Genomic DNA, 26,870 nt, shown 5'->3' with positions numbered 1-26,870 from the left:
CCTGAGCCTCTGGAACAGCCTCCCCAGCTCAGCCCTGACCCTGCTCTCACCCCCAAGGCCTCGCTGAAGCGCCGGCAGGAGCTTCACAAACAGACCCACAGGAGGTTTCTTTACAGCAACACCAAGGATGTCACGAGTTTTTCCAGGAGCCAAGTGGCGTGAGCTGTCCCACTGAAGCCACCCTGCAGTCCCAGGAGGTGACTCCCAGCACTCTGTGGTGGCTTTGCCTGGGGCTGCCACCCCTCAGTGCTGGTTCCCCAGCCCCGTGTGTTCCCCTGCCTGGGGCCCTCCCACGACCCCCCTTTTTGGAGGAGAACAGAGCACCTGCCAACTGTACCAGTTATAAATGCTATTTTAATAAAAATTACGTGGAACCTGACCAGGTGGGTTTGTCTCTTTTCCTGTGGGTTGCTGGGGCAGTCAGGGGTGTGATGCCCTGGGCAAAGGGGGGTCTCTTTCCCCACTTCCAGTGTCTCAAGGCCAAACCAGTAAAGGATTTAAAACAATTTCTCCTACTCTGGAAGGGAGTTTCTGGTGACAGCCCCGACTTTGCAACTGAAGCAATTCCTTTAATTTAAGTTGTGTTTGTAGCAAACTTGGGCCCTGGGGCTGGTAAAGTGCCCCAGCAGTCTGTGAAAGGCTGTGAGCTGGAGTTCATTCTTACACCCCTAAGCTGCACTACCTTTCTTAAAAATGAGGTGGCCAAGGTTGCACTTCCTTGGGGAATTGGACTTTATTACGTTGCACAGCTGCCAAAGAGTGATTTTATAACGGGCTAATAAAGGGACCAAGTCCTGTACTGTTAAAAATGCCGAAGTTACAATGTCTAGCTCTGACTTGTTGCCATAGGAATGACTTCACCTGCTCTCCATCTCTGCTTCCCTTCTCCAGGCTCTGCAGAGGCCGAGCCAGGGCTGGGCAGTGCAGGGTGTCCCAGGGCCTCCCTGCTGGACAGCCAGGGAATTCCCAGTGCTTGGAAAAGGAGAGCTCGTGCTGTGTGTCAGTGTAACCGAAATACTGATTTACCAAGGACGGAGCTGCTTGTCTGAGAGATCTATAAAGCTAAAGGGTGAGACTGGAAACCAAACCCCCTCACTCAGTGATGACAGAATTTGTTCTAAGAGCACCCTTCTGTTCCTGGGGCCTGCAAGGAGCTCTTAAAGCTATCGCTTATTAATAACCTCTTCTTTTAGTTTCTCTGCCAGCATCTTCCTCTTCTGGAGCAACCTCTGCTTCTCTTCTGACACTTCCTAAACAAAGGGAAAAGGACAGGCCATGAGCAGCTTCCCTGGCAGGGAACAGGGAGCAGAGGGGAGAACATCCCCGAGGGAGCCCAACCAGGACACAGACTAAGAGCAAACAGGCATTTTATCCACTCAGAAACTGAGATGAATCATCAGGGTTTGGTGGTCCTCATGCAAACCAATGCCAACTGATCACTGAAACTTCCAGCCCAAAGCTTCTGCAAACCCAGTGAAAATACTGGAAATATTTCCTCCCTCCTTCCCCCCTCCTGCTGTTTTTGACCCTGCCCCGCTGTCCAGCAGCAGCATCAACACCTGCCCTGGGGGTTTGTGACTGAAGTGTGGGAGTGCTTCACCTGTCTGGGTGTCTCCTCCTCTTTCTGCTCTGTGGTGGGGGGTGTTGGTGCCCTGGTTTTGGACTCTTTCTTCGTGGCCAGCAGCAGGTCTCGTTTTTTCTTCAGATACTCCTCACGTTGCTTCAGCTCCTGTTGTTCGGTTTCTGATAAACTCTGGGGGAGGGAAGATTTAAACCACGTGTTGAAATTAAATTTTGGTATCAATGCCCTGTGCAAGAAAAGCATTTACACCCTATTTGCCTCCAAAACTGTCAGCTGAGAACAAACCCAAGCTGAGTGTTCAAGCCAGAGCTGTCTCCTAAGAAATTATCATGGCACTGAGGCTGAATCCTACTCTGAAAGCAGAATCATGAGCTGAACTCTGCTAATTAACCTGGGAATATCAAAAGTGTTTGCACGCTGGTTTTAGAAGAAAATTAAACTAACCCAAAGCAACCTGATTCCAAGAACAGAAACAACACTGTCTTAAGTGTATATTCCACGTGCAGTCCTGCTCTTGGCCCTGCAGTTCCACGTTTGGGGTTTGTTCTTGTTTGGTTTAGACTTACAGGCCCTTTTCCCCCAGCTTTCTGTGCTGTGTTCTCTGAGTGTTTCCCAGGCCTCTTCTTAGTGTCTTCTTTCCCCTTGGCACAGGAGGGCTGAGGTAAGTTTTCAGTTCCTTTTTGTACTGGGCAGGCTGGTTTTAGGTCTTCCTTCGGAGATTTATGAGATCCCTCTAAGGAATTTTACAGAGAAATTGGAAAGAAGAGAAATGAGATAAGAATAACAAATCAGTGTTTCTTCCACTATCCAGATGTGTCTTCTCATGAAATGGAAAACTTTAAAAAAAAAGGCACATTTCTCCCCTTTTTTCCTGAGGTGGGAGCCAAAGCCTCTCCAGTCACCAGACAGGGGAGCAGGGGGTGTTCCAGAACTTTCCTGAGACTCCTCTCGACCAGAACTCCTCCCAGGTGAGGTGAGGTGCTGCTCCTGCTATTCTTTTATTATTAATGAAGAGCCCTGTGACTGTGCTGTCCTGTCTGCCTGAAGGTGTTCATATATGTGCAAGAAAACAGGTGGGGAAATACCAGTTTGACTCTGTCCATTCAGTTTGAGTCTGTCCATAACAGCTTTAAGCTGGAAAGCGTCACAATCCCACCCAAAACCACAAATGTAACGTTGAAAAAATTAAAATGAGTAACTCAAATCTGAACCAAAGGCAGAAGGATTCAGTTTGGTGGGCTGTGAATGACCCTTAACAGTTGAAGGCTGGTTCCTTCAGAAATATTTGGTGCAATTGTAAATTTAATGTGTAAATTCGGTGTATGAAGGGAGAGAGGGCGGAGCTTTTTGAGTGGATGATTCAGAGTTGCTTGCAGGGAACTTGCTCTTCTTATGGTGGCACAAACACAGTCAGTTCAAAGATAAAAACTGCTGTTGGACTCCTCTATTCCTCCTCCACTTGGAGTAGATTTGGAACACCATGGAATAGTTATAGGCCCTGGGTCGGGAGGGATTCCTGCAGGGCACTTTGTGCCAACACCCTGCTCAGAGCTGGGGTGTTTTACTCACAGCCTGAAAATCTTGGCACGAGTGGGCTCTTGTATAATTTAACCCCCAGCTCATATTGCACACTCAGCATTGCACACCCCCCTCACACCCCCCTCACACCCCCTAAAATTACCTGGGGGACATCTGGCAGTTTCTGCAGCACCCTCAGCTCCCTCTGTGGATTCCTTTACTTTGACAGCTCCTCTCGAATTCCCTGGAGAACTGTGGGTGGCATCTGGTGCTCTGAGTTTAGCTTGTGCCTGAAATCAGAAATCAAGGAAACCAAACGAGGTGTTACAGCCCCTGGCACTGCACTGCAGGCATCCAACTGGCCACACTAGGAAAGCTCCCAGAAGAACCTCCAGGTAAAGCTGTGTTCTTTCACCTTACACACCCCCCAGTCCACCTCTTGGAGCAGTTAAGCCAGCTGGGGTTTGCCCAGAAAATGTCTACACTGTTCATCAACCATCTAACCCACACCAGAGCCCCTCAGCAGTCACTAGAATATGGAATTATTTTGTACTAAAACACCCTCCAAACAACAAAGGCAACACTGAACACTATCACTGAACACCATCACCTTCTCTGTCCGGGGGAATTTGGCTGGGCCTCTGCAACCTGGCTCTTTTAGGAAGAATACTGCTATCCCTGGATAAAGCTGCCTGCTTTCCCAGGGCAGGGGGGGTATTGCCATGACTCCAATCCCCTTTTCCACGTGGTTGGCTCTGCAGGACACCCGGGGCTGGGCTCCTGGAGGGGGTTTCTGGGTGCTGGGGATTAGTTCTGGCAGTGCTGGGGGCACTCCATGAAAACTCTCCTGCCCCTGAAGGGGTCCTGGAGGTAATTCCTGCAGGATTAGGGATGCTGTCATCCCCAGGCAGCTCGTGCTTTGAAGTCTCTTTGATCCTGACAACATCAGTAATTCCCACGTTCCCTGGGCCTCAAAGGTTGACATCTGCTCCCAGGATTTTAGGATTCGGGGCCTGAGGGGGGAATGTGGTTGTCATGGGATACGTGTCCTGATGGCACACTTGGAGTGATCCAGTCACAGCCAGGACAGGAATGTCGGGGTATTCCTTAATTCTAACTCCTGACTTACTCAAAAAGGTCAGGCACTCACCTCCTCAGTCCTCTTTCTTTCCTGCTCTAGGTCATATTCTTCCTTGGATTTTCTGTAACACAGAGCACAAGTGAATACTCAGAACTCATTTAGTGTTAGTGATTTTTAGGTAAATTTAGCACTGCTTAAATATTCCAGGACTATTTGGATACGGATATTTATTAGTATCCAAAATATTTCCATGACTTCAGTGAAAACACACTCTTAATAGAAAATAATAATTGGGAGAAGCACACAAACCCCACTGCCCTCTTTCCCTGTGCAAAAATAACTGTGTGGGAATTCCCAGGGCTTTTCTATCCCTGGTTTAAAGACAGGGAGGGAAGTATTTGCAGGATGGAGAGGGGAAGCAGCACCATCCAATACAACCTGGATTTGTTTCTACACCTGTGAACTGGGAGTGGGGGCTTTTGAGGATATCATTTGTTCAGCAGGATTTTGACAAGAACACTCCTGCCATCAGGAAGATGAAGGCAGTTTCCTGGGAAAGGCTGGAAGAGTCAGGCCCTACAGCCCTTTATTTCTTGTTTTAACAAAACACCCAAAGCAGGAGGGATTTGTTTCTCACCTGAGAACCTCCTTGAGTATTTTCATTTCTTCTTGCTCGATCTCACTGAACACATCAGAACCCTCTGTCAGACACTCAGGCAACACACCTGGAAACAAAAAAATAGGGGAAAAACATTATGTCTTGCTATAAAGGAAATAATTTTGTGCTTCAATGGGCAGAGAGAAGAAAAAAAATATATCCAAAAAAAAGCAAACACAAGAAAACCACATCCACAAACCCAAAGCCATCTAATCCTTCCTCTCTGTAACTGTTTCCAAAGGGGTCCTGGCTGATCCTGGAGGTCCTGGCAGCAAAAAGGCAAAAGTTTCTGCCTATGGAAGTTGGGACATGCCAGGTAAAGCCAAGCTCTGTGCTGGCCAACTGAACCACTCCCAAATGTAGCTGTTAGATGGAAGGGGACATTTAAAAATGATTCCCTGAGAAACAGGAGGCAAACCCAAATGGTGACACTACAGACAGGGAAGAAAGGAGCAGGGAGATGGAAATCCTTTCAGGAACATCAGCAGAGCAGCAAAGCCCGGTGTGGATTATCTTCCTTATCTCCTTTTTCAGGTGTGCATTAGCATGGGGAAGGCTTTAGCTCCTGGTTTCCCTGTGGATTTTTCAGGGTGAAGTGCAGAGTAAGCACAGCAGGCAGTTCAGCAGAATTCAAATTATCTGTGTTGGCATGTTTGAGGAACTCATTGCTCCAACACTCACAATTGTCACCAAAATTCTGTAACCAACAACTCAGTCAAGTCTCACAGAGACTCAGACAAGCAGAAGTGAAAAATGTGTTAAGTTTATAAACACAGGCAGCTGGCACTGGGAATGCAAGCCAAGGACCGAGGATTGAAATCCCAGTCCCAGTAACACCAACTGAACGTTTCCCAGTGACCCGAGCTGGGACAGAACCACAATTCCACACCCATTTTGAATGGATTAAACAGCCCCCCAAAGAACTCTGAAACCCTGAAGGGACCCCCCCTTCACCCCTTCTCACCATTCCTCTCTTTGATGATCCGAATGGCTTGCAGTTGCATTTCAATGTTTTTCTGCACCATCATTTTTTTAAATAGCCTAAAATCCTCTGCTGCCAACACTGTCTGCAGGATGGCCTGGGGGGGAAAACACACCAAAATCAGACCCTGCAGGAACCACAGCCAGCTCAGGCTGCCTGCAGTTACACTGACACTCACATTCTGAAGTTTAATATTTCATTCTCCTACCTGTCTGTTTTTCCAGACATACAGTAACAGTCAGGAAAAGAATTTGGTGGGTCATGCCTTTGGATGAACGTGTCTACAATAATATTATGACAGGACTGGGTTTCCCAGTGTAAGTTTGCAGCTGTAAGTCGTTTGAAAGTTACAGTTTTAACAAGAAAGCTTTTCCATGCTCCATCTCCCCCCAGCTGTACCAGTGCAAACGTAAAGCTAAGAATGAAATCTAAATCATAAAGCTGAGAATTAATCTGTTTGCTTGAGGAAGGCAAATACCTGTGAGGTGTGAGTCTTTGCAAGTGGGGATGAAAAAGCCTCTTGAAACTTCTCCTCATTGATTCCAACCTCTTTGAGATAGTCCTCTAGTAACCTCTCCACCTGTAAGGAAGGACAAGCCTCACTCTGTCAGCTTTTTCCCCAAGAACCACGTGAATTTTCTTCATCACTGCACGTTCTTTTCTGCTGGGGTGCTTCTTAAACTCACAGGAGAATCATTACAACAGTGCCACTCATTTTTTCTGGTGGATGCTGGCTCCTGTTTATCCAGCTGATGCTTTTTAACATCGAGCATTCCCAAGCCCCGTTACAAAAAGAGTGTTTTGGAAATCTGCATGCATTGGTTTATAGGCATTTAAGCTCAAAAAAAAATCCTGTCATTTCTTTCTGCCAACTGAAATTTAAGTCAGAAGATTTCCCAGACTCCCCAGTGAACAAAATACAAGTTGTGTGTGTTCTCAGACCTCCTGCTCTTTGTCATTTTAACTTGACAGAAAATAACATCACTGCCTTCAAGACTGTATTTAGAAGCTTGGTAGATATGTTAATTTTAATTAAAAAGGTAGCACAGAGTAAGATATGAGTGTGTCACAGTCTCTTTTCTACCTATCTGGTGTCTAAGCATGAAAGCACAAAGGACAACTAGAGCTCAAAGGATTTCTAAAGAACAAGCAACGTTAGGAAACTCTAAATAACAAAGATAACCCAATGAGAAGTTCAGCTAAACGCTAATTTAACATTTTAAATCGGTTTTCTTAGAAATTTCCCCCCAACAGTGAATGATGCTCACCAGAGCTTGGTACTCCTGATAAATCTCTGTGTAAGACAACTTGCTTTCTTCTTCATCATCAAAAACTGGGGGGGGAGGGAGGAAGAAACATTTTCCAGTCAGTGTACACAGCGCCACAGATTTACAAGGGAATATATTCAACATGTTTAATCACCTGAAAATATGATTAATGATTTATTATAGTCATGTGTTTCTTCCCCACACTCAGGCCAAGCGTGTGCTTTTGGTAATTTAATGTAATTAAGTGTCATGATTTAATATTGGGGAAATGTATCTTCCTGATAGACTTGTAAGTTGAGGACTGAGCAGCTACATTCACTAAAAATTAAGATTTAATAGAGGAACTACCACAGGAACCTGTGGAGGGGTGTTCCAAGGTGGCAGACGACACAGAGAGCAGGGAATTTCTCTCTCTCCATCTATTTACACTGAGGATGGGTTAATTAATGACTTTTTTAATGAGTTTTTTTAAATGTCAGCCTTTTAGCCAAGGTGATGCAGGAAAATGAGCCCCTGCCTGCATAAAACCAGGCAAACCCAAAGAGGAAATGTGGTGAAGTTCTGTTTTAATCCTGTTTGCATAAACCCATCTCAAGAACTCCTGAGTGGAACTGTCAGGCTCACGATGTCCACGCTGCAGAGGAGGTGGAAGGAGCAGAATGCCAGGGAAGCTGAAAACTAAGGGTTTTGGGGGGGGTAATTTACATTTTTTTCATGCCAACAAAGAAGAGAGGTAATGTAAAACCTGGCAATTAAAGCAGAGGCTTAGAAATAAGGCTGCCTCAATCCCCTTCAGGATTAGCCACTCCGTGTCAGACAAGTCACTTCCCGGGAGCATCCTTTGAAGTGGTTGCAGGAATACGGGAATTCTGCTGGAACTGGTGGGCGAGGGTGGTTTAATCTTCACATGTAGGTGACATCCCTGAGGGGGGTGATGCCCACGGAATTAGTGTGACCTTCACCCACATCTGGGGTGACTTTGTGAGCTCCTCCGACGCCTTTCCCGGCTGGGAGTGCCCCGAGACTGGAGGAGGGGGCAGTTCCTAAAGCAGGAGGCACTGCCACCACTTCCTAACCCTTCCCAGCAAGTGCAGTGAGAGAAATCCAATCACACACTTCAGGCCCCGTAATAAGCAAAGAAAACTTGCTTTTTAATCAGAATCTGGAACAGCAACGTTGCTTTTGGTTTTTTTGCACGAGGCGACAATTTTAATGAAGAAATTAAAAAAATAAAAATCGAATTAATTTAAAATATCTAATAATAAGTTCAAATGGTAAGAAATGTGTACAGTTCTTACTCCCACGGCAACCACCACATTCCCAAAGCCAAGAGGGTGGAGACATTTGACAGCCCCTGTTGCCTCCTGCACCTCCTCCCCTCCGGGGATCCCTCACAGCCCTTTGCAGACCCCCACCTTCCCCTCTGGCTTCTCTGTTCCCTTTGTCCGGGGTGACACAGGGCTGTGCTCTGTCCTCAGGCTCAGGACACGCTGGGATGAAGTTCAGTGCCACGTGCAGGGAGCTGCAGTCAGCATCTCCTCCCGGCTAAGTGGCATTAGGAGTGCTTGGAACGGAGACCTTGGATTTCATTGAGTCAGGGCTCTTAAATCACACAGTCATTGTTCCTTTAGGGGTTTGGCACAGAGCCTTTGGTTGCCCAACAGCAACAAAGATCTGAAGAACCACCCTGTCACGACAAGCCAGGGGACCCTGATATCCCGGGAGACAAGCTCACCATTTTCCTGGTAAAACTGAAAATCCTGCCCAGAACCCCTCAAACGGGATGAGCTCAAGTCAAGTTTGGTTTGAGTCATGGGCTGGTGAGGTGGTTCTGTGCTGGGAGGGAGTCCCAGGCCACAAGGGCTGTTTATTCCTTTTGTACCTTTATCTGCTGGTGCTCACAGCTATTACCAAGCTTATTTATGCCCAAATGATGTTTCAGTGAGCACCTTTGGAACATCTGAGTAAAACCAGAAAGCCTTCTTGCCCTAAATACACACCCATCGATTCAAGTGCAGTTCCACATCAAAGGAAATCAGTGCAGCCATAAGAAATTATGGGAGAGGGAAAGAAAACCATTATGATCATTTACAAGCTGAAGTGCAAGGACTGGGCCCAAGTAACTACAGTTCCAAAATGAATTCCTTACACACCGACTTGCCAAAATTCACATGGTGTTTTCGAGCAATCACAAATTATTGTCAGTTGATGAAAACGTTGCTAATTTGCTTGTCCCGCCCAAAGACCGAATGTTTTGGCAACGTGAAGAACTGTGCCCTGACAAAGTCTGTGGGTGCAAGGGCAGCAGTGGGATCAGCCCAGCAGAAGGCCCCATCCCAGCCCTGGAAAATTACAGCGGGCCCACAATCTTCTTACTGCCTGCAAATTCCCCTCAACCTTCTAAAGAGAGATCATCGCTCCCGAGAGGGATAAATCAATTCCCTGGACACCTAAACCTACACCCTTCGCATGAGACCGCAGCGCTTCGCCAACTTTGGGCAGACTTCCCAGGAGAACGCTTCCAGGCTGGATTGCCCTATCCCTTCCCACCTCCAGCAGCTTTCCCTCCCTCATTTCCTGCTGTAGTAGGGCAAGGTGTACGGGCCCCACCATGATCATGCCTCAGGTAAAAGCTTGGGAGGAGGAGAAATGATTCCGGGTAACTGAGAAGCAATTTTTGTCAATAATCGCAAATTAAAGCTTCTTTCGATTTCCAAAGGGTTTAGGCACTGCTTTCAGACTTGCCCAAATTGTCTCTATTTTGGTACCACAAGGCTCCAGGTATTCTTTGGGCAGCAGAAATTGTTCTGTGAGCAGCAGAAGTAATTTAGCCAAATTTCTACATCAGGAAATGTTTCCTCCTTCCCTCGCTACAGACACACCTGTACAGGTCTCCCCGGGCTACAGGGTGATCCCAGGTCCCCCTCACTGCCTGGACTTCCACTTTTCCAGGCTGTTCCCCAAGTTCTTCCTTGATTCCCTCCTTTCCTTCTTGAGGAAGAAAAGCAGGTTTAACTGGAGTTGCTTCTGAGCTAAACTCATGCACAGGACCAACTGCAACACACGACTGGTACCCACTGATTTTTAGTGCTGACTGTCATTTCTGGGAGGTACTAATTTAGGGCTTCTCACCTCTGAACTGACAACGTTCACACAACTGCAGGAACTTAACTTTGGGCCTTCTCCTCCTCTGTCCCACCGGCCAGGCGGCGCTTTTGGCTGTCCTGCCCCGTTTCCCACGGAAAACCCGCGGCTCTGGGAAAGCCTTGGAGGCCGAGCGGGGCGAAGCTCTCGCCCGGTGTCAGCCGTAAGCTCCCGCCGTAATCCCAGGACGAGCTAATGGATGCGAGTCCTGGCACGGGGCTGGCTCGGGGGCCGGCGCGGGCCCCGGGAGCGCCCGGCGGGGGCCGCGCCCGTTCCCGCACAGCCCCGGGCTCCGGGGGGACCCCGCGGAGCGGGCACAGAGCCCGCGGGGCGATCGGGGACCCGCCCGGCCCGCCCGCCCGGCCCGGCGCTCACCCTCGCAGTTGTGCTCCATGAACTCCAGGATGGGGATGGACCAGGCGGGCCCCCGCAGGAACCCGGCGATCGTGTCCACCACCCACTCCACGTCGTCCTCCTCCTCCGCCGCCATGGCCGGCGGCGCGGCCGCGATGGCCACCGGCGTCACGGGGCGGGACCGCCCGCACCGGGGCCGCCCTCGCGGCATTCCCTGGAATCCGCCCGGCGGGAAGGAGGCCCGGCAGCCGCTCGGCACGGCGGGCTTACCTGGCGCAGGTGGGCGCCGGGCCCGCGCGGCAGCAGGAGGGGTGGGCACCGGGGGGGAAGGTGGGCTGGCGGCAGCATCTCCCGCTCCATCATCCCGCTCCATCGTCCAGCTCCATCAATCGTCCCGCGGCATCCCGGCCGCCCGGGCGCGGGCACCCCGCCCCACTGGAACAGAAGGAATTAGTAACTGCAGTGCTCGGCACCCCCCGAAGCCCGAGGGTACCTGCCGAGGGCAGGGTCACCCAGCACGGCAACAGGTTGCTCAGCCAGGCTGCGGCTTCCCTGTGTTTGGGGATAACCGGGATACGGTGGGACATGGCCCCGCGCCCCCCAGAGACTCCCCCAGCTGTTATACTGCCTCCGTCAGTGTCACAGCACAGCTGGGCTTATGCATTCAATTTTTATAAGGATGATCCCGGGTGGTGGAAAATTCCCGTTACCCCCCATTTTATCATGCCCAGAGTGCAGGGACAGTGTGCAGCAAACAATACCTCGCGTGTGCCCTGCTGGCTGTTGTACCTGGTGCTCTAATTCTAATTAAAACGCTGGTCACTCATCGGGCCTTCGCGGGAACAGGGATAATTTGTAACTCGGTAATGTTGTAAATACCCTACGGCGAAGGAATTGGGAAACGATTTACAAGGCTACAGGTAAGAGGGTTTACATGAACACTCCGTTATTGGGGGGGTTCGTAGGGCTGCTGGTTGTGGCACGTTTCTCCACTAAAATTAAGGTTATTTCTCTCACTGTCCTCGCCTGTTACACTGCTCAGGGACTGGGAAGTTTTTCCCAGTACTGACATTTATTTCCCTCCTAATGCTGGATGAATGGCACTTTACTGGTGTGTCACCGGTAAGTGAAAAACCTCCAAAACAACCAAAACTCTTTGATATCCCCTCATCCTTTTAAAAAGATGTTCATAGCCATTTTATCCCCTCCCAGGGGACTGCCCAACATTGTCACGTTCTGCCCGTTGTTGTCAGGGCAAACACTGGAGTTGTGGTTGTTAACAACACAAGAGATAAAGCAGGAAATGATCCCTGTCTGAGTCACAGAGAAATTATTGCTTATTTTTCTCTTTTCTGTGAACAAGTTGCTATTTCAGACATTTTGACACGTTCTTGGGTCATTGCTTTATACATATATATATATATAAATATAGTAAAAAATATAAATACTGACTGGTAAATTTTGTCAAGGCCTTTCCAGTCTCTGCATTCCACTGAATTCTTTATGTCAGTGCCCAGCTCTCTTCACTCCAGTGGGTTCCACTCATATGCACAATAATAAGGAATTCTTAAATGCCAAAATCTTGGGAATATCTGACTTCTTAGTGGTGAACGTCGCTGTTGATCTATTGCTGCCTTTCTAAATTTATTTATCTATTTATAAACAAAAAAAAGGGGCAAAAAAAGTGAGCAGATGAGCTTTCAGCTTTTGGCAAAGCAATAGTTTTTACACTACCTTTAATTTCTTCCAGGTGGATAATTTTGCAGATGTTTGAGTAGTTTAAAGGATATTGGCAAATGGTTAAACAGTCTTATTATTAATTACTCTTTTGTTTAGGCTTTAATTCTTGTTATTAATTACTCTTTTGTTTAGGCTTTAATTCTTCCATCCCCCTGTTTTGTAATTGTCTTACAGCTGCAACAGCTATAAATATTTTCACTTTAGTAAACCTGATACAACTTTTCCAGTTTGTTTTCATAAATTTTCATTTGGGAGGGGTTCTTTTTTAGGGAGTAAGTCTACCTTTGAAAGGAAATTCTAGAATTGTGGTATAAGTCTGACCTCAAAGAGAACCCCGAGCTCAAGTTTCTGGAAACCTGTGGAGCAAAGGCCTTTTCCTTCAGTTCAACAGACAGAGCTAAATGTGACTTTTGCATGAAAGGTCACAAGTTAAAATACTGCTTGGTTTGGGATTGTTGGCAATTACTTATTGATGAGGTTTTTTGGTTAAATATGTTACACTTCAGGGACTTCCCTGTGCTTTAGTCAAAGCTCAAACAGAAGAGAAATGCAAACACGAAGAAGTGCTTGAAGTCAAGCAGTGAATCCTGAGCTATCCTCATTTTCCTGCCCTCAGGGATGCTGAGCTCCTGCAGGAACTTGTGAAGCTCTTCCTATTTAGGTCATTTTCTTTCCTTTTATAAGGCTTATCTCTTCCCTCAGCACTGGGAGGTTTCACACAAATGTAAGGCTGTTTCCCAAGAATCTCCTCTGCCTGAGAGGCCATTCCTAAGGTAATTATCTAACAATAAGCACGTGCCATCGCTTTTCATGTAATAATGATTCTTAGCTAAATTATCTAATCTTAAAAGCATCTCAAGTGTCCAACATCTAAAGCTTTCACTTTATGACTTGTGGAAATAAGAGACACTAAAACTACAAGAACACTTATTTCTTCCCTCTTTTATGTTTTTTTTTTTCATTTCTATACTTGCCATTTTAACCATGCTCATTTTATCCACACATTTATCCAAAAGTCTATCCATAAATCTGATTTCTTCTGTTTTCCTGAAGCAAATTTTGCTCTTCATTTATGGGATTTATTCCCATATACACCTGTATATTTTCCATGGGGATTTTCTCCATGCATTGACCGAGTATTTTAGCAGCATTTGAGTAATTGCTGCAGTGCTTTCACCATTATTTTTCCTGGGCTGTCTGCACCTCTCGAATTCTAAAAAGCCTTGAAATGATGTGGATTTTTCCGTGCAGCTTCAGCTGTTATTGATGGAAGATGAACTAGAGCAAGGTGAAGTCTGTGGTTTGATTCGAAGCCTGTGAGCTTTGTTACTCTAATCTCTTCTGGCACCGAGTTCTCCAGCCGTGAGCAGGTTAAAAAGGGAAAGGGAAAAGGAAAAAGGAAAAGCTCTGTGACCTTTATTTGGAAGTGGGTAATTCCACTGAACCAGGAAAAGCTCTCACACCCTTACTGACACCATTTCGTACTCCACAGATGCAGCTTTTCCTGGTTCAGTGGAATTACCCACTTCCAAATAAAGGTCACAGAGCTTTTCCTTTTTCCTTTTCCTTTTATTCAGGCACCAGAACAGATCTGAAGGCTGACCTTGGGGTTTCCTTGTCTGCCCAGTGCAAGGGGGAATTAATTAGTTTGGGACATGAGTTGGGTTGGAGTCTTTTAGTGTCACTGCAGGGCTTGGCTTTCAACAAGGCATTTACAGACAAAAGTGCTGCTTCTGGGGGCTCTGTGGAAGGGACTGAAGGAGAGTTTGCATTTCTGAGTTTTATTATCCACATGTTTCAGTTGCCCCCAAGAACTTTGGCTAATTGCAATGTATTCTTGGTTATAAAAGCAAAAAAAAAAAATAAACAAAACCCAAAAGACAATGCATTGGAGAGCCTCACAGAAACTGTGCTTTCTGCTGCAGAAACAGAGAAATCAACGGGATGGACAAGAAAGAAATCTTTCTGGGGAGATACAGATGGAAGTGGTTTGTACAGGCCATGGGTTTCAGATGGCAGGACCTGGAGCACGTGGGATATCGGGATATTTATGCAAATTAGGTGGGCAGATTACACACAGTAGAGAGCAGAACTCGATCCCATTTCCCAGTGTGCCTTATCTGTCGCATCCCAGGTGCAGAAGAGGTTCCGTGCTCACCATGGGATGAAGCCATGTGTTCAGGGTGACACAGCAGGGTCAGGGTGACTTGTTTTGGGATCTGAGCACAGCCCATGAATTCCAAACTCCTCACCCCACCCCACCAACTCATCCCTGCTGCAATTGGCCTCCCAACAGCTTTCAGGTGAGGGGCACCGGGCAATGAGGGGTTTGCCACCACAGCCAGCACTGGGAAGAGTAAAGGTGCTGTGTGGTGTTGCTGCTTCACTCCTGCTCTGCTATTTATTTTCTGCGCCTACGACCACAGGAAGGCACAAAAAACAGAGGTGGGATTGCAGCTGGAGCTTTTCCCAGCTTTATAAACAAGTTAAATGATAGCAGCACTAGCAGGGCTGTTCCTGTTCCTACTTGGAGGGCACGCTGGGTGTAGGATTCCAGTGCCTGCGTGGTTTTCATTAGGCTCTGGGTAAGTTTTCGTAGCGGATTTTTATGAAAGCACCATGAGTTATTTATTATGTAGTTTGTATTTGTGGGATTTTTTACTTGTGCTTTAATGTTATGATTTAAAAAAAAAACAACAAACCAACCCAAAACAGTTCTAGCAGTTTGGCAACTTTGCTTTCATGGAATGTTCATCATCAGGTGACGTAACTGTGGTGATTTTGTGCCTGTACCATGGATTACCTCACAGCAGAACTCAAAGCTGGGGGCTGTGCTCTCATTGCAGAGGACTTATTTCACCCCCTGTGTGCCTTGCTCGTGCTTTTTTAACCTTGTAAAAGTTCCCAAGTGTGGCAAGTGTATAAAACTCGTGAACACTCCTCCCCAAGGTGTGAACGAGCAGGCTGGTTAGAGTTTGTAGGGAACACACACAGGGAGTGAGGTGGGATGAGGAGCAATAAAACCAGTGACTTCACGTTAGTATGACAATGGAAGGCAAGGAGGGGAAAGGTACCGGTGCACAAAGCTTTTGCTGTGGCCTTTTCTCTCTAGTCCCAGTGCTGTTTTCTGGAGAGGCACAGACTGGAACCCACCCTGCTTTCAGCTGGGGGGGACAGGAGTCAGCCAGGGGCTCTTGTTTTCCACAGCCTGCAGGGACAGAGGTTGAATGGGGAGTTTATGAGATAAACTGCTGTCCCCAGAACGAAGGAGCATTGACGATCCTGTCAGACCAGGCTGATCGCTCCTTGCCTCTTTATTGTTGCTGGTTTGGGCTTTGAGGGGTTTTATTGTCTTGGGGTTGGGTTTTTTTAGGAGTGGGGTGGTGCGTTGCTGATGTTTTCTTAGCCAGTTCCTGATCCTGGTTCCTCAGAGCTCGGGATCTGTTGGGGAGGGGTTTGCCATGATGTGTCTCTGCGAGGTTTGATGGAGTTCTGCTGGTTTGCATATGCTCACAGGCTCACGGGGTGAAGCTAATCCATGCTTTTGCACTCTTGGCAGCAATCCTGGCAGGACTGTGGGCCATGAGGAGAGCTGGATGGAGGACAAGGGTTAGAAATTGCATTTGAGACTCTGCTGGGAGTCCTAATACCGGTAATGTGTTCACTGTGATAAAGTAGGGAAAGTGCTTGCTTGGGAAGGCTGACAAGAGACCAGCAAGATCCATTTTGGTGCTGGGGATCAGAAGGCTCCTTCCTGACACTTCACTTGGCTGGACAGGCTTAGCTTACTATTCTAGAGCAAACAACAAAGCAGCTCTGCATTGTGGTGCCAGAGTAGTAACAGAGCACTTCCTGTACTTGAAATTCAATTTTACATTCCCTGCAGAAATACACATGGTTTCCAGTGAAATAAATAGGGTTTAGCATGTTTGGTATTAATATTACTGGCTCCTTGCTGTTTGTATGCATTTTGGTGCCAGAATGCTTTTGTATGAGAAAAATATGGCCTGAAAGCTTTAGTACAGATGAAATGCTGTACTTGGAAAATGCCTCCCAAAGGCCTCCTGTGGTGCTCTGTGCTGTGCACTAATCTGTACTAGGATGGAGCGACTCGAACCCACCCTCACAAAGTGTTTAGCTCCCTGCTGCACAGCCTGGTGAACACTTTCTGTGGCAGGATTTCCAGCTGTAAATCCAGGATGCCGGAGGGGATAAGGGATGGGAAAGAGAAGCACTTCCAGAGTGGCAGACTCTGAAGCTGAGCCAGCGTGAAAGAATGGGATAAGTAAGTCACTGAGCAAGAGGTACCAGTGAATCCCAAAGCCTGTGGTGGTGGGGTTTTGTGCCAGGCCTTCACTGCTCCCCACAGAACCCTCCAGTGAGGAGGGCTGACACTGGCAAGTCAGGACAGGTTGCTCAGAAAGGTCAGTGACAGTCTGTGACAGGCTGAGCGATGCTGTGGTGGGTTAGGAGCAGGTGACTGGGGATACCCGGGGCAGGGATTCTTTGTTTTAAGGTGCACAGTGAGTCTGTATGGTGAAGGGCAATGCTGATGGCACACAGGATAAACACCAACAAGCCCGGGTCTGGACCTTTGGGTGTGCACAGGGGCTGAGAGCTTTGTTCTCAGGGCCCACTCCAGCCCCTGCTGCTCCCCAGGGCTCAGCCAGGCTCTTGCATAAAGCTCTTGGAGCCTAAAGCCAGCCCTGTAAGCACAGAGGACACCGGGGCTCTGATGGGCACAGCAGGTCCCAGAGCAAACTGCCCGGGCTGCTGGGGAGGCAGGTTGGGTGGAGAAGCACCAGGGGGGCTGCAAAGCAAAGCCCAGCTCAGAGGCATCCATAGCAAAGTCAGTGCCAACCCACCGAGCCCTCGAGTCCCTTGGGACCAGAAGCAGATGTGTGATCTCGTGCCAGTCGTGCATCGTCTGGGCTCAGATGGTTTCAGGGAGCAGTAACTGAGCTCGGTGCCCTTAATTTGTTCCAGTCCCCTGTGTGGGCACACCCTGCAGCAGCAGCAGCTCTTCATTTTCAAATCAGCACTTCTCTGACCAGATTTTATACACAACGCTCTCAAAATTCCTCATGTGCTGTTCCTCTTGTATTTTTTCCCACGTCAGAAAACTTGTTTTAATGCTTTTTCTCCTTTTCTCCTAATAATCTGTTGTCTCATAATACACCTTATTTATTTCCTAACTCCTTACCTGCCAAAATTTCCGATTTTTTCCCCCCCCCCTTCTCATCTTCTGGATCAAAGCATTTTTAAGTTGGTCTGTACCACAGATCAGCACTGTTATTTTTGTTGAAGATTTGGTGGATTTTAGTTACACAGTTTTAGGCAGAGCCAGGATTACAGAGAGGTTTGGGAGCAGCAAGGCTCGTGTGTATCCACATCAGCCTAATAGAAAAACCGTGTGCAAATTTCTGGGGCTTTATTTGCACGTTAAAGTAGAAAGTTTAATTCACTTTGTAGCTGAGCAGTCGCCCTCAAGCTTTCTACTCCTGTGCATCTCTACAAACACAAATCCTCACGGGGGCACTCTTGGTTCAAGCACAGAGCAGAGGAGGTGCAGTTTCAGCTGGAGTTTTCCTTTGTAGTGCACTGACAAAAAAAAAAGCCTAAGGAGCTCCTAGGATGACTTTCAAGTCACGGTTAAAAATAAGCTAAAATAAGTGTTACATAAGGTAAAGGAGCTTCAGTTCTACGATTCTGTTATGAAGTGAATCTAGTTATATAATGTCTGCTGCCAGAATTTCAACTTTCACTTCAAATAGGGTCACACTAGGAATGAAGGCTTAGTACTGAGAAATGGTATTTACCTGACTTACCTTTATCAATATTTTTCTTGTTTCTTCTGCAACTGCCATTTTTTTTTGCGTGTGTAAAAGCAGGGGGGAAATAAACTGTCACTGTGTGTGATGTTATGGATTTCCTGCTGTTACAGGCTGTGATACATAACCCATAGTGACAGGGAAAACTGGGATACTTATGGGAAGGATTTATTTGGGAATTTAGAGGGAGCTTCCTGCTTGGTGTCCATTTCTCAAACCCATGATAATTGAACTGAAATTATTTCTAACCCTCTGTGCCGTCAAGCTTCTTTTCCTGTCTCTTGAACAGCTGGATTTCTCTTTGTTATTGCTGTTAATAAGCACTGGGAGAATTATTAGCTCTTCAAAGAGCAGACATATAAATATGACATTATCAGAACAATGCCATCATAAAACAGCTCCAGAAAAATGGCATTAAACCCCTCTTTTTGCCTTTTTTTTTTTTTTTTGTCTTGCTGCAAGAGCATTTAGTGGGCAAAACTGAACCGTGCCACGGGCCCTGGAGTGAGAAATTCCTTCGGAGAAACAAGCCTTGTGTTGTTCACCAGGAGGATTAGCGGTTCCTAAACGCCTGAGTCATTTCTCAGGCACGGTCCGTGTAGCTGTGACAAAGGACACTCCAGAGCTCCTGACACTCCTCTCAGCGCAGGTAGGGCCGGGCTGGGGGAAGGCTCCGGGGCTCGGAGGTGGATAATCTGAGCGGGAGGTGACTCGTGGGCTGTTCCCACCATTAGTGCCCGAGCCCTGGGCAGCAGCCCCTGCTTCCCTTCCCTTCCACAGGCAGGGTGGGAGCTCCAGCTCCAAGCAGGGATCTCCTCGCAGGCAGGAGCCCTCGCCGTGCTTTGGGATAATGATTATTATTGCTGCCAACACCCCTCTTGGGTGACTGTCAGCCTGAACTATAGCACCAAATTGGCTGTCCTCCTTTGCTAATTAATTTTGTTTGTAAAATACTCCTCCGAGGGAGAGGGAATAAATGTTGCCATTAAGGACTTAAATAGGCTTTCAGATGAAATGCCATAACCAGCTGCAGGTCAGCAACAAACCATTCTTTGTTAAGGTGTTTTCCTTTTGCAGAGATACAGCCTGAACAAGCTGAATAATCTCATCCTTTTAAGGCAGACCGTTAAGGTGGACTAATTCTGTGATCAAAAATATCTCATGGGTCACAGTAGCAGAAAGGAATAGATTCTGAACTGTTCATTATTTTAGTGTAACACTTCCTGAAAAACTGTGTGAAAAGGGCTACAGTGTTCTACTTGCTTTGTATATTTATATAGTTTGACCTATATTTAAAAGTAATAACCTTAAGCAAAATTAAACCCTTTCTGGCCCACAGAAAAAAATATCACGCTGAAATCAAGACTGATACACACAGAAATCAGAATTCTAATCTTACCCAGGTTATTAAAAAAAAAAAATCAAAGAAGTCATAGACTCCTTTAGGTTGGAAAAGACCTTTAAGATCGAGTCCAACCATCAACCCAGCACTGCCAAGGCCAGCACTAAACCACGTCCCCAAGTGTCACATTTACACGTCTTAAAGCCCTCTGGGGCTGGTGACTCCACCACTTCCCTGGGCAGCCTGTTTCAGCAATAATTTAAGCGGCTCGTTGATTAATATTATCATTAAAATATCAGTAGTGTACGAAATTGCTTCACAATAGATAAAAGAAAAAACCCAACCAACCAACTGACATCTCGGTGTAAGTGTGAAATCACAAGGAAAAATATTAGTCTTTTGGCTTTTGAGCCACTGCACACCAACCCTTAACTCAGGAATTGTGTCACAGGGCAGCACGTAAAAACCAGGGGGAACTTCAGCACTGTATGACCACCTTAGGAAGAAATATAGCGTTTTAGGGGTATATAAAGCTGGCAAGAAGAGTCCACCCAAGGGAGACGTTTAGACGCTACAAAGGAGGAGGCAGGAAATAAGCTGTTGGTGGCAGTGGCTCGGAAAAGCCTGAATTAAACGGCCTAAAGTGTCACTGGAGGTTTTAGCAGAAAAAAGAATTAGCTGGCACAGAAAAATATTTGAATGATACATTTGAAAGCCTGGTAGGTTTGGGTAAAAAAACGGCTTATTTTCCAGAGACGAACAGCGTTAGGTAAGAATTTCAATTTTGTGTTAATCTCCAGTTAAATTGACAATTAAAGCGATGCCACAGGGAGTTGAACCCTCCGGACTCAGAGCAAACAAAGGGGTCTTAGAGTTACCAGTGGCCTCTGAAAGAGGTGTGAATGGGGAGGCTGTTCCCAGCTTTAGGTGGCTCTTGATCCACACTCTTGAAAGAAGCTTCTTCAGGAATCCCATCTAATAAGTGTAATTACCATTTTTTGACCTGGCATTAGTTACTTCTTCATTACTTTTATTTTTTTTCTATTAATTGGTTAAAATATTTTTATATCACTCTTTTTAATGTGATGCTGTAAAAGAATAACGTGTGTTTTCTTGTTCTACAAGCCTGTCAAAAGATTTTCCTGAAGGCAAAATAAGGGATATCTTAAAAGCTTTTAATTGTTTCACTAGTATTTCATAGAGAGAAAAGCTGTTTTCAGATGTAAATAATTTGCCAAATAACCAGGGGTAAAATCAGACATGGAAATGGATAGGATAATGGATAGGATAATCCTGAGCTCAGAGGTTTGAACAGAAGTGATTCTACCACAATTGTGTTTTTAGTGCTGTGTATTTTTCCTTCTTCTTGTGGGCATAAGGAAGTCCATAACTAAGTAGACAAATGGAAACCTCAAACACAGAAATGTGCTGCATCCAGTTCATCATGTAGTGACCTTGGGAAGATCCCAAGTGCCATCTCCAGCTGGAGAGGAATGCCTCTAATGAGCCACGCTGCCAGCAGAGGTTAATGCAGGGCTCTGGAAGTTAATAACTCCTCCTGAGCTCGGGAGCCTGGCTCTCATGGCAGCATCACCCAAGGTACTGGGGGCAGGTGGCATCGAGCCTGAAAACGTGGGTGAGAGGAGGGAGGCACCAGCAAAGGACGGGGGGGCAGCTCCCAGCGAAGTGGTGCTGGTTAAGCAAACTTAGGGTCATAGTAAAGCAGAACTGAGGCAGCTGGAGTTCGGAGGGGTACGGAATTCTTTCCCAGGGGTTACAAAACCTCTGGTGTTCTGCGAGGCTGAGCGGTGGGAGCGCCCCTCGCTAAAGGAAAGCCCCAGGGAAGGAACCCAGCTCCTTGTTTGTGTCCGTCCCTCAGGGCTCCGAGGTGCCACGGTGCTGCTGGTGCCACGGTGCTGCTGGTGCCACGGTGCTGCTGGTGCCACGGTGCTGCTGGTGCCACGCCGTGCCTCGCTTTGTGCAGACACCCGGCCAGCTGTGCCTGCTGACAGCGAGCACCCCGGGCTGCACTCTGCTCCTCCTGCTGACAGCGAGCACCCCGGGCTGCACTCTGCTCCTCCTGCTGACAGCGAGCACCCCGGGCTGCACTCTGCTCCTCTGCACTCTGCTCCTCGGCGGAGGAAGTGCAGAGCTGCTCTGCCGTTCGTCTCCCTGACCCAGTTCGTAGGAAACGCTGCTCGCACTGGCATGGCCTTGTTTGACAGAAGGCATGTCAGCAAGGGCTTGTGCTCAGTCTCACTCCACTGGCCACAACAGGAGTGAGTACCAAAGCCATTGTCCTGGTAACTGCTGTTCTTGCTGTAGTGCTTAATGCTCGATTTTTGGGGGGGGGGTGGGGGGGGAATCTATTTTCCTTGTACGCAGCAAATACCAAAGGGAAATTCCCAACCAACATTATTAGGCAGTCTTGTAGCTGGCAGCTGACAGCCAGAAACACAGCTGGACGTTTTATTGGCTGAACAGGAAGGAGATCTGAATTGCAACACTAAGTTCAAAAGAGTTTTCTTTGAAAGGCACTATTTCCCTGACACTCTCTTACAGCGAGTCTCATCCTATGGAAATATTTAGGAACAGCTATTCAATTTAAAAATCAAGGTAAGTACTTGGCCTATTTTTGATCCCATCAGCTGACCTGCCACAGTAACATCCTTCCCGCCACTCCAACTGCTTGAAAAGAAACAAAGAGCTGCAGGCACCTCCCTCCTCAGATGAATCCCGGTGTTACATGTAATACTTTCACCGGCTCTTTCATGGTTTAAGAACTGTCTGTGTAGCCCTTCCAGGAAAGTGTGGATGTGTCAGGTGGGCATGGCTGGAAATGGTCACTGCCTGTTCCTGCAATGAGCATTCTGCCTGACAGGAATTCTGATGCCTGTGATGCAGAGAACTGCCCAGGATGGCACGTACCCACTCAGGGTATTTTGTCTGCTGTCTCTACACTTATTTCTTGCTACTTGGTACAACGGGACACAAACTGCAAAATGTCTGGGACCTGTAAAAAACCTTAAATGGACAATGCCAGCTTTCACCAAGCCCCCGCTGTTTTGTTCTTAATTTTTCCCTCCAAACACTCTCATTTTGAGGTTACTTACGGTTTTCTCAGAAAATTCCCTGAAGGTTGATGGGGGATTTTGGTCACCTCAGAGCAGACACTGCAGCAGGGAAGAAATCTTCAAGAATTGTTGTGGAATTTTCAGTTCTTTATTCACGTTACAGAGGGATTTCCCCTTCTTTTCACTCCTGTGGAACAAGAAGTAACTTTTAGCTTGCTGTGTTTGTGGGACCTTTAGGAATTCCTAGCAATACTTAAAAAGGCTCAGCCCCTCAGTGCCTTTACTCTTCCCTTTCTTTCCCCATCTATTCCTATAGCCTTGCTTTGAGAGGGAGCAAACACAGGACAAGGAAGGTGACTCTCCTCGCCATCAGCTTGCAGTTTTCGCTAGACACTGTCCTCTCGAGTCAGCCCATGATCAGAAAATTCAGGCTTTGACTGTGCTTTCATAACCCTGCCGTGGATCCCAAGCATCCACATTTGGTCTGTGTTTTTCCCCTTTTCTGATGTCTCATCAGGCAAAGGCCTATCAACACAGCAGGAAGCAAAACCAGCAGCAGCAGCAGCGTCACCTCCTTTCTCGAGAGGAGAGGAAGAGAAAACCACTGTGTCTTGCAGCAGCTAAGAAGGGCAGGGTGCTGGTAATTTATTCCCCAAACAGTCCCTGGCTCACTGAGGGCAGGGCTGAGCAGAAATCTTTGGACCAACTCAGCCAAGGTAAGTGGGGCTGTGCAGTTACACCTTCCTGCCCTCTGCAGGTTTAAGGCATCGCTCGGTGTTCTAGTGGTTCTTTTTCAGATTTTATTTTGCAACAACAGGCACAGGAAATGATGCCAGGAGCAAAACGAGTTCCCTGAGAAGATGAAGTAACCCTGTGATTTGCAGATCTGGGGTCTGGGCACAGATGATTGAACGTTTCCATGTCTTCTGTGTCGAGTCTTCGTGGAACCAAAGGAGGTGCAAGAGAAAGGAGCTGGGGATGCTTCACCTGTACAAGAACAAACACTGCTCTTCAAACAACAAGGGTAATCTCTAAATCCCTTTGCTCAAAGGAGTAGGCTACACACTGTATTAAACACTGACAGTTCTGTCCTAGAGAATGAGATGGGAAAGAGAAGTCCTGTTCTCTGTGCGTTTTTTCAAATTATAAAAAGGATAATTTTTTTAGTTCCAAAGTACTCCCGAATATACATTCTTATAATAGTTAAAACCATTAAAATTTAATTTAATAATAATGTTTCTTCTCTGTTTCTGGGTCAGTTGTCAACTTCCTCAGCTGGTGCTGAATTGGAGTAACAAAGTTCTGGGATTAACCACTGTAAATGTAGTCATTAAACTTGCTTTTAGGTGCCTTCCCAGGTAGAAAGTGCTAAAACAGTGCAGCCAAATATATCACAAACTACAGGTTATAGTGGTGTTGCTCCATCCCCTGAATTAGAGCTGTGACTTGTAAGTATTTCCTAGATCAGTGCTCCTGAGGACTCCCGACAGCCATGCCAAAAAATGGAAACCTTCCCTATTCGGCTTGGGATCAGAGGAACAACTCAAAAGACAAACATTTCAATGCATTCCGAGGGTTGTCCATCAAAGAAGGAATCAGCCATCAAAGGCTGACACCTTCCTGTCCAGGGGTGAGTTGTCTCACCTCTCTGAGGTGGCTGCAGTCCAGTTCCTTCTGGCTCTGATGCCTCTGCAAACGTCAGCCCTGGCAGCCACTCGTCCTGGTCCAAGTCCGTGTGTCCCTGAAAATGAGGTAAATGCTCTTACACTTGGTGGGACAGAGTGGAAATCACAGACACTTTGGGGCTTCTCCACAGGTTTTCAGGCCTCTTAGTCCTGAAAAAAAAACCCAAACAAACCAAACCAAAACCGAAAATAAAACTCCTCAGACTGTTTCTGGAGAGCTTTTCTGAAATTTTATCTTGTGCTGATGTTTCCGGTTCAAATAAGGAACCGTAAATCATCTGAGACCAAACAGATGACGAGGCATTTCATAGAGACATTGTGCAGTATTTATCTCAAACAGCTTCTGCAGGAACGGTGCTCGACAGCCGTGCAGGCCAACTGCAGGATGAGGATGGGGGAGCAAAACCACCTGAAACTCTTTAATCCCATTTTTAACGTTATGGAATCTCAGCACAAAACGTTTTCTCCGGGAGCCAGCTGGTGTTAGGAACACGTGACTACTACGTGGGCTATCAACCTCTTCCAGCCAGTCTCTAATTCCTAGAAATTGCTTTATGCCCAAGTCATTACTGCCTAATTAGAGCCCACAAGGGAAGTTCCATGGCACTGTGGGCACAATTGCATGTTTGGAGGCTCCTGCCAGACACAGGGACTGTAAGTGCTTGGTTGGTCAGGCTCGTACAAAAATGCTTTTGTAGCTGCCTTCAAGGGCTGGGAGTTTATTGGCAGTTATTTCACCCATGGATCACCAGGTTCTTATTCAGAACCAAGACTGCAGAGTTTTCCTTTGCCCTTCCTTATTTCTTTTGTTTTGAGTTCACTCAAAAGGTCTGGTTTTGGGGGCGGGGGGGGGGAAGACCTGGTTATGGCTGAAAAAGTCTTAATTGTGAGAATCAAAACAGTCATGTAACTATGAAACATTGTTTTTAAAAAATCTAATATTTCAAGGTCCACTTTATTTTTCTAATCTAATTTTAGACCTTCTTCATGGGAAAAAGGTCACGATTGGAATTTTTTTTTCCCAGTCTTGGACCATTAGGACAAATATTATATCCAGTATTTGGGTTAAGAAAAAACTAATCTGTTTAGGTGTTGCTTGATGTTTTTCAAAAGGACTTAATTTCAGTCATTTTTATTGCAATGTTTTGTGGGTTTGGTTTTTTTTGGTTTTTTGTTTTTTTTTTTTTTTTGGTGGTTTTTTTTTCTTATTGTATGTGCAAAACTAAAGGTATTGGGGAAAAAATGCTGCTGCAGTTTAATTTATACTACACAGAACCGAAGCTGGATTTAGCTGGAGATTTTTTGAGATGCTTTGTCAATAGACTATATAATGTATTAAGCAGATATGGCCCTGTGTGTTAATGCAGGATTGGAGATTGGAAGCACAAGTGGCAGGAAGTGGCTCAGGGAAGGGACAATGGCTCAGGCCAGCAAACTGCTTGTCATCCTCTGCTTCCCTGAGAAACCCATCCAGAAAACTGGATTTTGCATTAATGTGGGTGTCTGGATTTCACCCCCTGAGGGGGAAACCTGTCCTGATTCTGGATTCCACCCGCCGAGGGGAAAACCTGCCGAGTTTTTCCCCTCACAGACACCTTTACTCGCAAAAAGGAGAATGGAAGAGCATCTGCCTCCTGCACCAAGTTTTCCCCCTCACAGGTACTTTTATTCCCTTAAGGGGAGTGGAAAAGCACCTCCTTCCTCATGCCTTTTTCCCCTCATGGGCACCTTTATTCTGCATGAAGGGAATGGAAAAACACTGAGTATTTCCCTCACAGGTATCTTTATTCTCCTAAGAGGAGTGGGGAATCTCTCTCCCCTGCCAAGTTTTCCCCTCACGGGCACCTTTATTCCCCAAGAAGGGAACGGAAGAGCATCTCCCTCCTGTGCCGAGTTTTTCCCCTCACAGGTACATTTCTGCCCCTAAGGGCAATGAAAAAGCATCTCCTTCTCGCCCTCACAGCTACCTTTATTCCGCATGAGGGGAATGGAAGAGCATCTCCTTCCCTCGCTGACTTTTTCCTTCACAGGCACCTTTATTCCCCAAGAGATGAATGGAAGAGCATTTCCCTCCCTCCCGCACTTTTTCCCTCACAGGCACCTTTATTCTCCTGAGGGAAATGGGGAATATCCCTCCCGTGACGAGTTTTTCCCTCACAGGCACCTTTATTCCCCAAGAGACGAATGGGAGAGCATTTCCCTCCGTCCCGCACTTTTCCCCTCGCAGGCACCTTTATTCTCCTGAGGGAGATGGAGAATATCCCTCCCGCGACGAGTTTTTCCCTCACGGGCACCTTTATTCCCCAAGAGGGGAATGGAAGAGCATCGTCTCTGCGGGGCACGTTTATTCCCCGGGAGGTGGGCGGAGGAGCCTGCCGGTCTCTCTCCGCGGAGGCTCTGAGGGCTCGGGGCTCTGAGGGTTGGGGACACTCTGAGGGTCGGGGACACTCTGAGGGTTTGGTCTCCCGCGGCTCTGAGGGCTCCGGGCTCTGCCCGCAGCCGCATCGCTCGCTCGCGCGCGCGCGTCCTGCAGCGGTTCCCCCCCGGCCCCGCCCCTCTCTAATCGCGCCGCCATCCCCGCGCGGCGGCGGCGGAGGGATACGCGGCTGCG

General features: G+C 47.1%; 1 protein-coding gene and 2 long non-coding RNA genes across 8 annotated transcripts; 1 reads left to right on the top strand and 2 right to left on the bottom strand.

Moving 5' to 3' along the window:
• Positions 1 to 334: 334 nt before the first annotated feature.
• On the bottom strand, positions 335 to 11,022 carry CFAP36 (cilia and flagella associated protein 36). Of its 2 annotated transcripts, none has more exons than XM_027728162.2 (10): positions 10,858 to 11,022; positions 7,090 to 7,154; positions 6,300 to 6,401; positions 5,804 to 5,918; positions 4,819 to 4,906; positions 4,251 to 4,302; positions 3,264 to 3,390; positions 2,149 to 2,315; positions 1,601 to 1,753; positions 335 to 1,250 (listed from the first exon to the last, which is right to left on the bottom strand). In XM_027728162.2, exons 1-10 carry the CDS (start codon positions 10,958 to 10,960, stop codon positions 1,164 to 1,166), a joined length of 1,059 nt encoding a protein of 352 aa, XP_027583963.2. In that variant the 5' UTR covers positions 10,961 to 11,022; the 3' UTR covers positions 335 to 1,163. The 2 variants fall into 2 exon arrangements, with proteins under 2 accessions (XP_027583963.2, XP_027583965.1); XM_027728164.2 differs by lacking the exon at positions 10,858 to 11,022 and adding an exon at positions 10,609 to 10,754.
• LOC113991657 lies at positions 10,875 to 25,121 on the top strand. Of its 4 annotated transcripts, none has more exons than XR_005565169.1 (4): positions 10,875 to 12,730; positions 18,621 to 18,807; positions 23,092 to 23,598; positions 24,038 to 25,121. It is a non-coding gene; the product is annotated as an uncharacterized LOC113991657 (long non-coding RNA). The 4 variants fall into 4 exon arrangements; XR_005565167.1 differs by lacking the exon at positions 24,038 to 25,121 and having other exon boundaries at positions 23,092 to 23,290; positions 23,392 to 24,007; XR_005565168.1 differs by lacking the exon at positions 24,038 to 25,121 and having other exon boundaries at positions 23,092 to 23,290; positions 23,372 to 24,007.
• Positions 11,869 to 26,713, bottom strand: LOC113991656. Of its 2 annotated transcripts, none has more exons than XR_005565162.1 (4): positions 26,491 to 26,713; positions 24,219 to 24,315; positions 22,614 to 22,761; positions 11,869 to 12,239 (listed from the first exon to the last, which is right to left on the bottom strand). It is a non-coding gene; the product is annotated as an uncharacterized LOC113991656 (long non-coding RNA). The 2 variants fall into 2 exon arrangements; XR_005565164.1 differs by lacking the exon at positions 11,869 to 12,239 and adding an exon at positions 14,726 to 15,919.
• Positions 26,714 to 26,870: the final 157 nt, after the last annotated feature.

Source organism: Pipra filicauda, unplaced genomic scaffold, assembly GCF_003945595.2.
Source record: "Pipra filicauda isolate LSUMZ 115617 unplaced genomic scaffold, ASM394559v2 scaffold118_size2161507_pilon, whole genome shotgun sequence".
Taxonomy (NCBI): Eukaryota; Metazoa; Chordata; class Aves; order Passeriformes; family Pipridae; genus Pipra; species Pipra filicauda.
This window is presented reverse-complemented; position numbering and strand designations above follow the sequence as displayed.